This window comes from Amphiprion ocellaris, chromosome 10 (assembly GCF_022539595.1).
Source record: "Amphiprion ocellaris isolate individual 3 ecotype Okinawa chromosome 10, ASM2253959v1, whole genome shotgun sequence".
Classification (NCBI taxonomy): domain Eukaryota; kingdom Metazoa; phylum Chordata; class Actinopteri; family Pomacentridae; genus Amphiprion; species Amphiprion ocellaris.
Window position 1 is genome coordinate 30,554,741 of NC_072775.1, and position 15,371 is coordinate 30,570,111.

A 15,371-nucleotide genomic window follows, 5' to 3' on the forward strand; every position below is an offset into this window, starting at 1 on the left:
GAAGTAAATCGGCTAAAATATGAATGATGTTTTCATGTAGAAGTATGTTTACTCCACTTGATATTCAGGAGATAAAGGAAGGTTTCGGTTTCCACGGGCGTCTTCTGCAGTCTGTTAGAGTGTGCTAGCAGCGTTCTGAAACGTCAGCCTGGCAAACCTGATCAGCGCTCAGTCGATTTTAAAACTTCACCCGGGTCGTGCTCTGTGTGTCTGTGTTCCAGGTGTTCCCCGAGTCGCTGTGAACATGGCGGTCGCTGCAGTCAGTCCTGGACCGTCTTCCACTGTAACTGCTCCGACAGCGGATACAGCGGAGCCACCTGCCACAGCGGTGAGTCACCTGACGGACAGCAAACACCTCATGACCACCAGTTTAGATGAGGAGAGCGGTGAGCATGGACAGGTGGAAGACAAATGAGGAGACGAAACTTGTCAGGGGGCTTTTTTATTTACTCCTGAATAATTTAAATTGGGAGGCAAACTGAGAATGATCTGGCGAGATGAGATCAGATGAAACTTTCTTTTAGTGAATATAATAAAAATCTGGTTGGTCCAGTGAAAACGAGACATTAGATGAAAGTAGTGTTGTCATGGTGTTGAGTTTGGTTCAGTTGTCCATTCAGTCATTTTCTTTCGCTTATCTGGGACCGGGTTGCAGAGGCAGCAGATGATGAAGATCATTCCAGACGTCCCTCCCCTCAGCAACGTTTCCAGCTTTTCCTGGGGGATCCCAAAGTGTTCTCAGGGTAGATGAGATACATAAGTCTGGGTCTGCCCCTGGGTCTCCTCCATGGCGGACGTGTTCGGAAAACCTCCAAAGGAAGTCTCCCCGGAGGCAGGTGTCCAAACCACCTCAACTGGCTTCTTTCAGCGCGAAGGAGCAGCACTACTCCGAGCTCCGTCCATGTCCGAGTTTCTCACCCTATCTCTAAGACTGAGCCCACCCACCCTGCAGAGGAAGTTCATTTCAGCCGCTTGTACCCGCAATCTTGTTCTTTTGGTCAGTACCCAAAACTCATGAGGGTTGGAGCATAGATGGACAACACCCACATTTTCCCATCACTCGTGAAGAAGATCCCGAGTTACTTGAACTCTTTCGCTTGGGAAAGCAACTCCCCGAAACCCGGAGGGAGCGATCCACCGGTTTCCAGCAGAGAACCATGGCCTCAGACTTTAGGTGCTGATCCACATCCCCACCGCTTCACACTCAGCTGCAGACCGCTACCACTGTGTGCTGAAGGTCATGGTCTGAGGAAGCCAACAGAACCACATGATCTGCAAAAAGCAGAGATGTGATCCTGAGGTCCCCAAACCAGACACCCTCCTCACCCCAGCTGAGCCGTGAGATCCTGTCCATGAACACCACAAACAGGATCGGAGAAAAAGGACAGCCCAGTCCAACACCCACAAGAACTGTGTCTGACTTTGTGGATACAGCTCTCACTTTGGTTGTACAGGGACCAAACAGCTCGCAGTCGTTTTCCTGGTTAATTATGTAGAGATCTTTGTGTCACTTCCTCTCTTTGCCTCATTAGTTCACTTGTGTCTTGTCTGCCCAGTCAGTTCTCTGTATGTATGGTCCTACATCTTCCAGTTTGTCCTGTTCACAGTCTTGTTTGTATCACCTGTCGGATCACCAACCTGAGGGCTGAACTACAAAGCCAGTTCCACATATTCAGGTTTTCTTTTTGTATTTTGGCTTGATAAAAAATGAAGCGCCAGTCAAAGATAGCACAAAGGAGGTTATCAACTTTCTTTATTTTAAACTTTCTGCTTCAGACTGTGTGTGTTCATATAAAAGTGGGCTTTTAACGCATCATGTGACTCTTCTTCTGGACAAAATGAAGCAATCGTGTGCAGCTGCTTCAGTCAAGAGGTTGTTTTAATGGAGAACTATGAGAAAAATAATAAACTTGTCAGCAAATCAGGACTGAACTTAACATATTTATACAATATTACTTTAATCCCTAAATGCCTCACATGACTCAGTTGAGATTTTTCTGTCCTTTTCCCCTCCTCCAGCCTCCCCAAATCTCCTCACTGGGTTATTTAACAGAATCAGATGTAGATCGTTCTAAAGCACGTGTCAAACTCAAGACCTGTGGGCCGAATTGGGCCCGCGGGCCTTGAGTTTGACACATGTGCTTTAGATACCCTGGGAGCTATATTTAATATCTGCACATCCTCTCTCTCTCTGATGCAGGAGATCACAGTGTTATAAAACTGGTTTGTATGTGAGCGATATGATGGAAGGTAATGAGTCTGTAGCTGTGACTAAAATGCCAAATGCCAGATAAATAAATAAAGCCGTGGCAGCGAGGTGAGCTTAAAGGTGAGATTTGCTGGTTTTGCGTGCCGATTGCCTCGAGTCAAATCCTCGAGACTGAAAAGGGGGAGACTTTCCCACATGGTTTCACCTCTGGTCTCGTTTTTATTGCCGATGTCTCTGTGAAAAAGCGAACCATGCTGAGGGGATGCGATGAATCAAAGGCCTTTTGGCGGTGGAGATAAACAGGTGAGCAGAGTGTGGGAACTTTAAGATACGGATTTGACTTGATTCTTTGACTGCAGAGGATGCAGTGGTGTTGGCATGAGATGAGGGGAGGAAGACAGAATAAGGATAATAAAGTTTAACATATGGAGTCTGTGTATTCCTGTCTGTTGTTCCTGTCATCTCCAGTTGGATTAAACTCCAATTTATTGAAATATAACCTCGGATTTTGTTCAAGAGACTTTGATTCAGCAGCACCTACAATCTTCATCCCCTCACATGCTGATACTCTCATTATTTTCCTCCCCAGCTGTGTATGAACAGTCCTGCGAGGCGTACAAACACAACGGCAACACGTCGGGACATTTTTACATCGACGTGGACGGCAGCGGACCAATCAAACCACAGCTGGTCTACTGCAACATGACAGGTGACACACTAACACCTTCACTCCTCCTCTTCCTCCCGTCAGTGTTTCCTGTGATTTAACATTTGCATAATTGTAAACGATGGCACTCCTCCCATCACACTCTGATCCGCTTTATCTTCAACCTCCTCTGCTTTTTCTGTCTCTCTCAGCCTCATTCCTCCCTTGTCTTTCCGTGACTCCATCATTCGTGCCATTTGCATGATCATATAAATGTGAATTATGATGACACACTTCCCCCTCTCTGTCTCGTTGCGTGCTGTGCTTCTTTTGTTTTCTATTTTCTATTTTAGCCCTGTCTCTCTTTGTCATTGTCTGTTTTGGCATGCAATTAATTTTTTTTCCTTACATGCATGGATAACGGTGGTCGTTGCAATGGCCAGCATTAAAAATACAGCAAATGTGTGTGTGTGTGTGTGTGTGTGTGTGTGTGTGTGTGTGTGTGTGTGTGTGTGTGTGTGTGTGTGTGTGTGTGTGTGTGTGTGTGTGTGTGTGTGTGTGTGTGTGTATATGAAAAAGATGAGAAACAAAAACATAGATCTGCAACAGTTAGGACTGCTTTAAACTTAATTGGCAACTGTTGTGGAAATCTGGATGAGCCGTAGCAAAAACAGTCAAGTCGTAACGGTATTTGTTTTTGTAATTTATTAAAGAATGAAAGGAGTAACAATGAATAATAACGAAGGGAAATGCAGAGTGAATATTCCAGCTGAAAGGGCAGAGCTCCGACATCAGGCTCATGTTCAGAGGTCTGGCCAAGATTCAAACAACAATTGCAAACTTATAATAGTATCTGTCCTCCACACAGCACACCTTTGTTTTTCTCATGAAGACAACAGAAACTCCTCACGGTGTCTGTCTTATCAGATGTTGGTGCTTGACGCTGGTCACAACATAGTCACGGTCTGGTCTATTATATGCTCTGATTAAGTAATTCCCAGACTTGTTTGTGATCGTCACATTACAAATACTAGAAAAACACTCAGAGAGCACAGTACAAGTCTGTTCATTCCCCCATGAGGCATTGTCAGAAATGCAGCATTTGTTTATTAGTTATTGATGATCAGAAGTCACAGCACCATAGAATGTGGTCATTTAAAATAGATGTACCCACAAACAAAATGACCTTGTGCTGAGTATAGGTGTGTGATAAATATGTAGCAGGCGGCAGGAATTGATGGGACTCGGAAATACCCCTACAATTTAACAATTCTTCCTTGTACAATTTCCGACAGATAAGTTCCGATAAGTCCGCAGTGGTTGATTTATAGTAGGATTGCAATGTAAACATCAGTAAGCGTAGTGTTCACCTGTTGTTATAGTTAGAGTGAAGCCATGACGCTATCTCACAATGATCCGCACGAATGAATCCACGGATCCAGACTATAAGTTGCATCACTTCCAAAATCAAATCAGTTGGTCCTTGTGTCATTTCTTACCTTCCCTGAAAATTTCATCCAAATATGTTTCCATATCATCCATTTTTTAGTAATGTTGCGAACAGACAGAAGGACAGACAAACATACGCCGATCATCAAATAACTTGGCTGCATTGTTTGGCAGAGTAACAATTCATCCAAGTGCAATTTAAATTTTGCTACAACAGCCACTATTTTGGTGATCGATTTTGAAAAAATTGAAAAACATTCTCTGGCATTTACTTGTGAAATATGAAAATTTTCTGTGACTTACGACAATAAACTGAACATGTTAGGATTCAGATTGAACACATTATTGTGGCCTTTAAAACTACCAGGACATTAATTGATAATGACAAAAGACACTACTTGCAGCCCCACAGAAAGTATTAAAGAAATATTGATTAAAATCCTTCATATCTTATGCTTTGCTCTCTTATCACTTCCTTTTTTTTTTTTTAACATGCTTTTCAGTTCCTCTCTAGTCATTAATTTGACTTCTCAAAATTCTTTTCTCTGTGTTGAAGTTGAATATATTTCGGTGTTTATCCATGAAAATAATCCCTCTTTGGTTTAAAATGGCTCAGATGTAGCCCTGCACTTTTGGTTTCTCTTGAATGTGCAGATCAATGAAGTTCTTGCCTCTTTTTCCCCTCAAACCTCTGCACTTATTGCAGCTCGAGCACACCAGCTCACCTAAAACTCAATTAAAATAGTGTAAAATTACTATGCTGTACAATGGCAACCTATGCTACTTGAGTGATTCAGCCTGTCATTGCACAAGACAAAGGAATGCAGTTTAGCATCTAACCAGGAGTGCAAAAGCAGCAGTAAAGTACTTAACATACAGTATGAGTAACCTTTTTGTTACTAATTTAGAATAGTCAGAAAGAAAGCTTCGTCTTGCAAGCTAACAGAATTGGTTCCTTAAGTTTGTTACGTATGAAAACCTGGAAGTTTGAATCTGTTTGTGAGTTTGAAGGTAGAAATGCTAAGTTCGGGCCGTGGCTGCTTATTTTGCTCATAATATATATGCTAACATATAAAAAAATACCATATGGACCTGTTAACATGATAAAAAACCTGATTATCACTAGAGGGTTTTTTTTTCAGAGTTTGGCTCATCAAGAGTCATGTAAATAGTCCTAAACAGGCAGGTTTTGTGTAATTTAAGTTATAATTTCATAATCACTTTCAACCGTTTCGATCTCTTCCCAACAGAGGAGAACACATGGATGGTGATGCAGCACAACAACACGGAGCTGACCAGACTGAGACCCTCTGCAGGTGTAAAACAGCATTCAGTCCACTTCCAATACTCAGCTCAGGAGGAGCAGCTGTCGGCCGCCATCAGCCAATCAGAGCACTGCGAGCAGGAACTGTCCTATCACTGCAGGAAGTCCCGCCTCCTCAACACTCTAGGTAACCATGCTAGTGAATCACAGTAGATCTTTGGATATTTTCCTGTTATTCTGAAGACAGTGGGTCTGAACGGTGGCAGACATGGGGCTGCTCATCTGGAAGCTTTAAAGACTAAAGCGATTCCAGCAAAACGGGTGAAAAAATATCATTTAACTCACTGAAAACATACTCACTTTCAGTCGGAGATACAAATCAAATAAAGCTCATTTCTGCACCCTGAAGTCTGTCAACAATTGCACCAATTGCTCATTTTTCTCTGCAATCACACAAAACATTTCTCTCGAATTCCACAATGTTCTGTATTAACAATACTCTGATTAACTTTGTACGTCAGTCTCTCTGAAAATCCAACAAACATAGACGATTCTTAAATCTGCTTCTTAGTATTTTATCTTCGAACAACTTGAATCTCTTCTGGTGCCAAAGTTTGATTTTATTTCATTCTGTGCTTGTGATTATACTTTAATAATTCAAAAGTAGATCTCAGTATTTAAACATCTTATCCAAATTTTAATCCTTTTAATCTTTTAATCTTATTTAATCTTCACTTGGAGGGAGAGCACTCGAGCAATTTTTTTCATTATCTTCTCCTTTAGTCTGCCTCATGTGCCAGCTTAAATAAGAAAAGCCTGTAAACACGAACTTGTTCTTAATTGAGGTGTTGGGTTAAATAAAAGTTAATGAAAGCTTGGTAAAGCCGACTCTCTTCAGCCATGACTCAACACGTCTTTTTCTCAGTCTCAACAAAACAGAACAAAATCGCTCAGCTCTTTTTTTTTTTTTTTTTTTTAACTTCTCTTTCACAAATGATTCAGGAAAAGAAACTGTTTGGGATTTGTTTAATGCCTCCTCCTCTTGGAATGAGTATTGAGTTAGGTTAGTGTTTTCTTTGTTTGCTCGTGTGTTTTCTCATGATTGTATTGACTCAGAGGTGGTGAGTATTAGAAACTGAATTAGTAAGGCTTTGATCACGCAGTTGCATTCAGTTTGTCTGGGTAGTAGTGAATTGAACAACTTACAGAGTCCATCGAGAGGAATAACAGAGCACCATGCAGTGTAAAGAGACATCATTAAACACAGTAAACACACTTGTGCATGTGTTTTTGAGCATCTTATAGTGGCGATGAAGCTGAAAAGACTGCCCTCCAATTAATTTAAATGAAGCCTAATTAGCAATTAGCATAAAGTGCAGCAAGGGCATGCACTCTTTTCTGTTACTCTGATGGCAACTGAATGTTTCGGCTTCTTCCAAATGAGCACTTTGGTCACTTTTCCTCAAAAGCTGCAATGACAGCTTCTCTCTATCAAACCTGGTGGCATTCCTATATCACTTTTGGTGCGATACCAGTCTAAACTGCATGCCATTGCATTAATGGTCAGCCACACTCAAGTGATGTACTTCGTCTTGTGTGAAGCAGTTTGGGGTAGGCTTTTTCCACATTTCTGCACAAATGCTGATCCAAAAATGTCACAGAGAGCACAAAATAACATAGTTTGCTCCTTTCTCATTCACTTTTCTTCACAGTTTTCTACACGCAAGATTTTGATAACTTTTCATCACTAAGGCCTGTTGTATATACTGTCCAAATTTGCAGTCTCTTGGCGTTACCCCCTATGAGGAGTTAACCCCTAAAAATGAGCAATGACAACAAAAAAAATCTCAGTTAATGCAAAATAGCGAACTTCCTGTTGGGTTTAGGATATGGCTGCCATTGGCTTTTTTCTGCAGCCTGGTGTGCTGCATATGCCTACCAAATTTGGTAGATGTAGGTGAAACATGCTGCTGTGTAAGATAAGATGTTGCAAATTTTGCCACACACATGCGCAAGTGCAATAAAATATCTAAATTTTTTAGCCAGTTCCCAGTTTTTGAGCCTGTTTACGTTCTCACAAATGTGATTCATTTGGGCGAAAAACAATTCCTTGCATTACAATAGGGTCCTACGTATTTGTCGGTGCTCGGGCCCTAACTAGGCTGTTAGTTATTTGGACATTGTGACAAGCTGCTAATCGTGTAGATTTCTAGATTTATTTATTTTGCGTGTTCGTGTGTTATGATGCATTACAAATGGTTTAAAGTACTGTGAACTCTTGAATGTATACTATGAGTACTACTCAGTCACTGAGGTGGTATATAAGGCCTAACCCTAACATATATGCGAACGTCTTAATACACTGATGAAGCAGCAATGTGACGTATCCACTGTCTGAAAAGGGCTTCATTGCTTAAGAAGTCTAGTTTTGTGGTTGAACTAACTGAAGTTCCATCAGGTTGGAGAAACAAATAAACATTTCAGACACTCATCAAGGATCTTTTGATTGCCAGTTATCCAGCGCAGATCGATACAGCCCCTCAAAGGTCTAGAGTATACACGGGAGAAATCTGAATGGCAAAGCAACTTTTTGTTGTGGCAAGTAATAAAATGATGGATGAAAATCGTGAAAGGTGAAGAACAGGAGGAATGAGCAGAGAAAAAGAAGTTCCATTATGAACTCTCTGGTGCTCTGTGGGAGAATAAAGAAGCGCTGACGTAGCAGAGACATTTCCAATCACCTACTTGCCATCCTCTCCACCTGCACACTTGCAGGATGTGAAATATACTTTCCATATGAAAACAATATATGCAGCACTGAGGTTAGGACCTGGCAAACATCCCTCTGCTTCAAGTGCCGGATTCATCTCAGGAGGCTGAGAGATGGGAACTCTTTCCATACAGCTATTTTCTCACAGCTCCAGTCAATCTTTGGACAGTTACAGTATTTCCAAAGAGAGTGAATCTGTGCCATAAGTTCTGTGGTGTCATGGGGGAAAGAGGCCGCAGTGCAATTGAGTTGTGGTGGCAAAAATATTGCCCAAGTAAAATAAGCTTTTTCTTTGTTTTCGGTTATTTCTTCTGACAGCTCGATATAAATTCATAACTGGCCAGCAAGCACAAATAGGGTTACATTTATTGAAAGTAAACAGAAAATGACTTCAGAGAGTTCTGGTAACAATAATCATCATCACAGCTGTTGATTTTTGAGGGCAAGATCCTGAGGGGAAAAAATGTTTATAGACATAATCAAGTTTTTATTTCAGTCAGGAAGAATACCTGTGAATGAAGCAAAATCACACCAATCAGGGCCTGACAAACTGTAAAATGTTCCAGTTCTGACGGTGAAGAAACAGTTCAGCTCTAGCTTTGCAAACTTTCTGACAAGGTATGAGTGAGGGTTTTTGCTCAGTGCTAAGTAGACGTCTTGTTGGAGGACATAAAGGCAGGTCGGTGCTGCTAAAGGCTGTAGTAAATAAGGGTAACGCTGAGTCTGCTGATGTGTGTGTTTCAGAGGGTTCTCCGTTCAGCTGGTGGCTCGGTGGTCCTGGTTCTGGTCGCATCCAGACCTACTGGGGAGGAGCTCATCCAGGCAGCCAGCAGTGTTCCTGTGGCCTGCAGGGCGACTGTGTGGATCAACAACACTACTGCAACTGTGACGCCGACCGCATGGAGTGGTACTGAGCTTTATAATCACATACAACCCATTAGAAGTTTGTTCCTCCATATATCTTTACTCAGGTGGCAAAGTTTGCTGTCTTTACATCAACTTACACTGGAAATATGAAGCTGTTCATTACAGCAAAACAACTGAGCACCTGGTGTAGTGGAATTTGTGGTTGTAGAAAATATTCCCACACGTTTATCAGTAAATTTGAAGTCACAGGCTGCAAATTTTGTAAATTTTTTTCTCTTCAACAACAGTTACACCTTCTCAAATTCTATAGTGCACGTGGATAAGTCCTATTCTATGAATTGTCCACTGTTTACACCACTTACAACATGGTATTTTACCAAATAGTTGCATTTCAGCAGTTAGTTTTAATTTCACACCATGAATTGTTCATAACCCGGTTGTCACGGTGATCTCTGTGTGATGAATGGTATAAATGCCTGTATTTCTGAACTTCTGCTGCTAGGAGCTCCTGTTCTTACGTCAGCTTTCTGCATGTATCTGTCTGAAATTTTCCGCTTGAGAAGGGCTGTGTGAGGACACACGGCTACTAAAATGATGTAATTTGTCCTCATGGAGCCATATGGACCTCTTGGACGCGGCAAGCATAAAACAAGCTTTAGGATGAAGGCAGATCACCAGTCTATCACAGGGCTACATATAGAGACAAGCAGTCACGCTCACATTCACACCTACAGACAATTTAGAGTTACCAATTAACCTCAGCGTGTTTTTGGACTGTGGGAGGAAGCTGGAGACCCCGGAGAAAACCCACACATCCACAGAGACAACATGCAACCTCCATGCAGATCCCAGGCCCAGGCTGGGACTTGAACTGGGGATCTTCTAGCTGCAAGGCGACATTTCTAACCACCAAGTCGCTGTGCAGCCCCCTATTTATGAATGACAAACCAAAAAACTAATTTTTGCTCCAGGTGCTGCAGTGAATTTGGTGTGAAACACATTCGCACACATGATCGAAAAAAGGGAAATTAAGAAGAAAATCTGGATATCTGTTAATCTATCTGTGAATTCATGCACATTAAATACATAGCCACTTTTTTGTGGATATTTTTCGAGTACAAACAAAATATGTCAATGACTACAACTGCTTGAATCTATTTTGTTCGCCCACAAATACCAACTGAAGTGTGTTTTCACTTTTACACCACGTATGTCTCTAAAGTTGGGAGCAAAATTGATGTTGGACACCGTTCAGAGCTCAGAGAACTTTTGGTCAAACAGAAAAGAACTCATCAATGTGAGCCTATGAGTTCCTTAATTTGTGATTCATAGAAGTAGATTTGTCTGAATGCAATTAAAATTTTGAGAAGTTGTAACTGTTGTGTTAGTTGGAGAGGAAAAAACGGACAGTTTTGCAACTTCGGAGCCTTAAGTCTGACTGTTTTGTACAGCTCCAAATTCCACTGTTGCATGTATCTCAGGTGTTTTGCTCCAATGATACATTCCTATTAAAACTCTTTTTGCATTACAGTGTAATCCAGTACAGTAGGCCTGCAAACAAAGTGTTCAAATGTCAGTGGATTCATTCGTGGCTTTGCTGTATGTCCAGGTGTTTATTCAGCAGCAGGTAACTTCACTGATGAGGTCTTAGAGCATTTGGTTGTAATAAAAGCTCTCAGTGGTGCTTTTCTGGCCACGTTTGATTTAAAGAATTACGCAACATCAGCAGAGGTACAGTATGTGATATCTTTTAGGATCTGATTTCAAGTTTTTGTTTAGATTTTTCAGTTCACCTGCCGTGCGTTTAATGAGAAAACCTAAATGCCTGTACTGATACCTGGCTGTTGGTCTTATCAGAGAATATTATATTACAGTGACACTCAGGCAGCAAAATGAAGAAACTAACAGTGTATGAAACAACAAGGTATTGTTGTTTTCTTATGTATAAATTGATAGAGATTACTGTATCAAATAGGATGAATATGATTTCTCTAACGTGAACTAATGTCATTTCAACAACCTAACCATAAAAACTACTCTTTCTTTGCGTCAACTGACACGTCGATTGTAGGAAGATTAATACAGGAAAAATACATAACATGAGCATCCCTGCCTTCTTCATCACACCTCCACTCCTCTCTGTCATCTCTTTGTGAAACTTTTCTCTGTTGACGCTGTTTTTTATAGACCTGCAGTGAGAATGCGCTACTCATTTCCAGTCTCGGATAAATTCTCACCTGACAACAAGACTGCCATGCAGATTATCTGAACATGGCTGTAAATGGACAGAGCTGCTCGCTCAGCTGTCTGTCTGCAGCGCTCTCTCTGGAGAAGCCTATCGCAGCGGAGATGGACTGTCAGGATGATATAACTCTTGGTTAAAATGTCTTCCTGAAAAATCGTCTGACACATAAATCAGGTCCTGGCAAATAGTTGAGAAATATTTAGCCACACAGTTTGCTTCTAAGTTTACACCAGCAAGTTAAGATAATTAGCATAAATGTCAAAGCTGTTAAAAGAGCAAGAACTAATGTGTTCTTTTTCAGCATCTGATTATCCTCCTGTTTCTTCATTTGTTTATACCCTCTTCCTCTTTCTTTTTGTCCTTTTTCCATGTCATCCTCATCCTTTTTTACTTTGCTTCACACTCTTTAATGTTCTCTTCACCCTTTCTCATTTTCCTTTAGCTTTCTTACCCTTATTCACCTCTTTTTCCTTCTCCTCATCATCTCCCTCTCCTCAGGGGCAGCACAAAGTTGTGTAATATTGCATATGAGGTGTGATCAAAAGGTTCCAAGATTGTGGCTATAAAAATCAAAAACCATACCTGATGTAAACTTGGCTGCTATCCCGGTCAAAGTATTCTTCTTGTGCACTGATGCAGCGCTCCAAGTGCTTCTGCAACGCTTCTAACACTCCCTGGAAAGAGCCGTTATGTAAACACGTCAAGCATCATCTGCAATAAGTGCTCTGTCTCCTAAACTGTGCCAAAACAACCAGACTTCAGCTAAAATTTCAGTCGGAGGAAGACAAATCAAACAAGTAGGGTAGACGGGGAGTGACGATTGTGTTGTGGCTAAAAAAACTGCATAATCAGCACACAGTGACCAAAAGACGGCTCATTGGAGCGTCTGTGGACAAGCCACAGTGCCACAGATCTCGCCTCTAGATGTTTCAAAAGAACTCAGGACAGACTTGAGGGACTGAATTATGGTTGCTATAATGGTTCTGGGATCTAGGGAGTGTGGAACCCAGCTGAACACCTTAGCTTTGTCGTGTTCTCCGGGCCACTCCTGAGCAGTTTTTGCTGTGTGTGGGGGTGCATTGTCCTGCTGAGGGAGGTCTCTGGCATCAAGGACTGCTGTTGCCATGGAGGGTTGCTTGACCTGCAATGTTTAGGTAGGTGATACATGTCAAACATCCACATGAATGGCAGGACTCCAGGTTTCCCAGCAGAACATTGCATTACATCGATGTTATTCACTTCACCTGTCAGTGGTCAGAATGTTGTGGCTGATCGGTGTATATGTTTATGTGCATGAGAGTGAGAGTGCAACTGAAGAGGTATATACAAAATGAAAGAGAGTGAGTGTGTGTGTGCATATAAGTGTGATATAAAGGTGATCAGCAGAAACAAGAATCAACTATGAACTGCTGGAGTTTCTGCTTGAAAGTAGAACGTGGTGTTAATGCAGTGAGTTTGAGGATGTTTTGTTGTGATCCAGCTGTCTGCTGCTAAAAAGCGGAAGGACTGGCAACCAAAATTTGTACTTATGACAGTTACTGCAGCATGTTGCACATATGTGACCATGTCATACTTCATGTATGTGCACCATGAACATTACTGCAGCCTTTTGATCAGCCTTTGTGTAGCATTTTCACTGTATAAATTGCCAGTAATAAGAAATAGTGATCTTTGACCTGAAGCAAGTGACTGATTTTGAGCCCAAGTGTCCTCATTTAAATACTAAGATTTCCACAAAAACAGCCTCCTTTGCAGAAAAACACACATTGATAATCTGTGTAAAAGACTGCAGGAGAGGCTTCACTTTGAGGCTGTATGGAACGAGCAGCCAGATCATGCCAGTGTTCTACCAGGCAACTCTAGAGAGCATCATTAGTTATGAAATGACATCATGGTATGGCAGCCTGACAGTGCAGCTGAAAGGCAGACTTGCCAGCATGCACAGAGCAGCTATGAAGTTGATGGAGATCAAAGAGTATGAGCCCATACTGAGCCTGTCAAGAAACAAACAACAAAAACTCACAATATCCCCTCTTTTCTGAATATGAACCTCTGCCATCAGGAAAAAGAGTCATGAAGCCAAAGTGCAAATCAAAACGCTTGAAGCTATCGTTTGTTCAAGCTGCTGGACTCCAAAACCAAAGACTAGTGCAATAGAGCAGCGTGCAGCATATACACAAGCACTTCTGTAGACTTTCTGTATAGTTTAATATCTTCTCATGCTTTAGATGATGTTTATTTTGTGATTTTTATGCCTGTTTTATGTAGTTAAATGTCTCCATGTGTTTTTTTTAGTATTTCTTTCACATCTATACATAAAGCAACAGATTGTAGCACCATGACAATAAAGCTTCTCCTGTTCTATATTTCTTCTTAATTATTCTTCATCTTCTTCTTCTCTAATTTCTTCTTCCTTTCTTTTTCTTCTTCATCTCCTGATACAGGACTGAAGACTCAGGCCTCCTGACACATAAGGAGAGCCTCCCGGTCAGGTCTTTGGTTCTGGGCGACATCCAGAGGCCAGGCTCAGAGGCTGCCTACAGGGTGGGACCACTGCGTTGTCATGGAGACAGTAAGTCCACTTCCGGTTGCTCGGTTACAGTTGATGGAGAGATGACAGCAGTCCTCCTATAGGGGAAAGTGTAATCTTCTCCTGTTTTGTCCAAGGATTCAAGCTCATAAAAATAAAATGTTTTTTTTAGGATGTATAAATCTACATTGAAGCATCTAACCTGTAATAGTGGGTCATAGTGAGTAATTTTCTGTGTGTTGCTGATATAGAAACACAGAATTTCAAGTCTAGTATTTCATTCCACGGGCCGATTGGAAGCTAATTATCATTAGCAGAACTGATAATGCATACATCCTTTTAGGTTTTCACGCTCTGGTAATTGTTTCTCATTAAATGCATTACAAGGTAAATCAAACTAGCTTGCTGCCCTTTTCCTTCCTTCAATTAATTGCAGTTACAGCCGTTCTGTATCTACCCCAGTAGATAGATGAATAAATGTTTAGCATGATTAATCAAGCAAGACCACGTAGCAAAAATCATCCCCTTGTGTAAGCTTATTAGTTGAACTGATGGGTTCACTTTATTTGCTCTGTGATTTCCGTTTCAAGTTGCTGACGGTGAGTTTTTCTTGCGTTTCCCAGAGAACTTCTGGAACGCTGCGTTTTTTGACAAGGAGACGTCGTACCTCCACTTCCCCACCTTCCACGGAGAGCTGAGCGCCGACATCTCCTTCCTGTTCAAGACCACGGCCTCCTCTGGTGTGTTCCTGGAAAACCTGGGCATCAAAGACTTCATCCGCATCGAACTGAGCTGTAAGTACTGCAGGAGCTGGAGGGCGAAGACTTAATGCGGATTAGGGTGATGTGCAAGTCAAAGTTTTAATCTGGATCTGTGTAAACCCCGAGGATACAGACTTAATCTGTATCAAGACTATCCTGCAGGGAAATATTGTTTATTTCAGGTTAAACTCCGCTGTCTTGACCTTCGTTTTCCCACTTAAACTGTGAATTTACCAACCACATTGCATCTGTCTGTGTCTTGCATGACTTACAAACACTGAGAAAGTCCATAGAAAGATACCTCAACATTACACCCATTTGTAAACCATGAGCATTCTTCTAGGACTGAGGCTCTAAACCTGATGTTGAACCTGGCAGCAGGTAGCATTGGTGAAGTCAGCCGCTGTTGTTAGATGATAATAGGTTCCCAGTCGTCGTCCCAGAGGTGTTGGATGAGGTTGAGGTCAGGCTCTGTGCAGACCAGCAAAGATGTTCCACATAAAGCTGGGAAAACACTGGTTGTGCACATGAGAGACTTGAGGTTGTGAAACGAGAACGGATTTTCCTCAAACAGTCCCACAAAGCAGGAAATGGAATTTTGTCTGATCTTCTGTTGGATTAAGACCACAA

At 41.6% G+C, this 15,371-nt stretch overlaps 1 protein-coding gene across 1 annotated transcript in view; it reads left to right on the plus strand.

Moving 5' to 3' along the window:
• Positions 1 to 15,371, plus strand: part of LOC111568578 (contactin-associated protein-like 4) — a 188,509-nt gene that overhangs the window by 124,882 nt on the left and 48,256 nt on the right. Inside the window, exons 11-16 of the mRNA XM_055014360.1 lie at positions 222 to 328; positions 2,799 to 2,918; positions 5,555 to 5,755; positions 9,083 to 9,245; positions 13,895 to 14,022; positions 14,604 to 14,774. Of these exons, the coding sequence (XP_054870335.1) occupies positions 222 to 328; positions 2,799 to 2,918; positions 5,555 to 5,755; positions 9,083 to 9,245; positions 13,895 to 14,022; positions 14,604 to 14,774 (890 nt within the window). The remainder of the gene's footprint in view (positions 1 to 221; positions 329 to 2,798; positions 2,919 to 5,554; positions 5,756 to 9,082; positions 9,246 to 13,894; positions 14,023 to 14,603; positions 14,775 to 15,371) is intronic.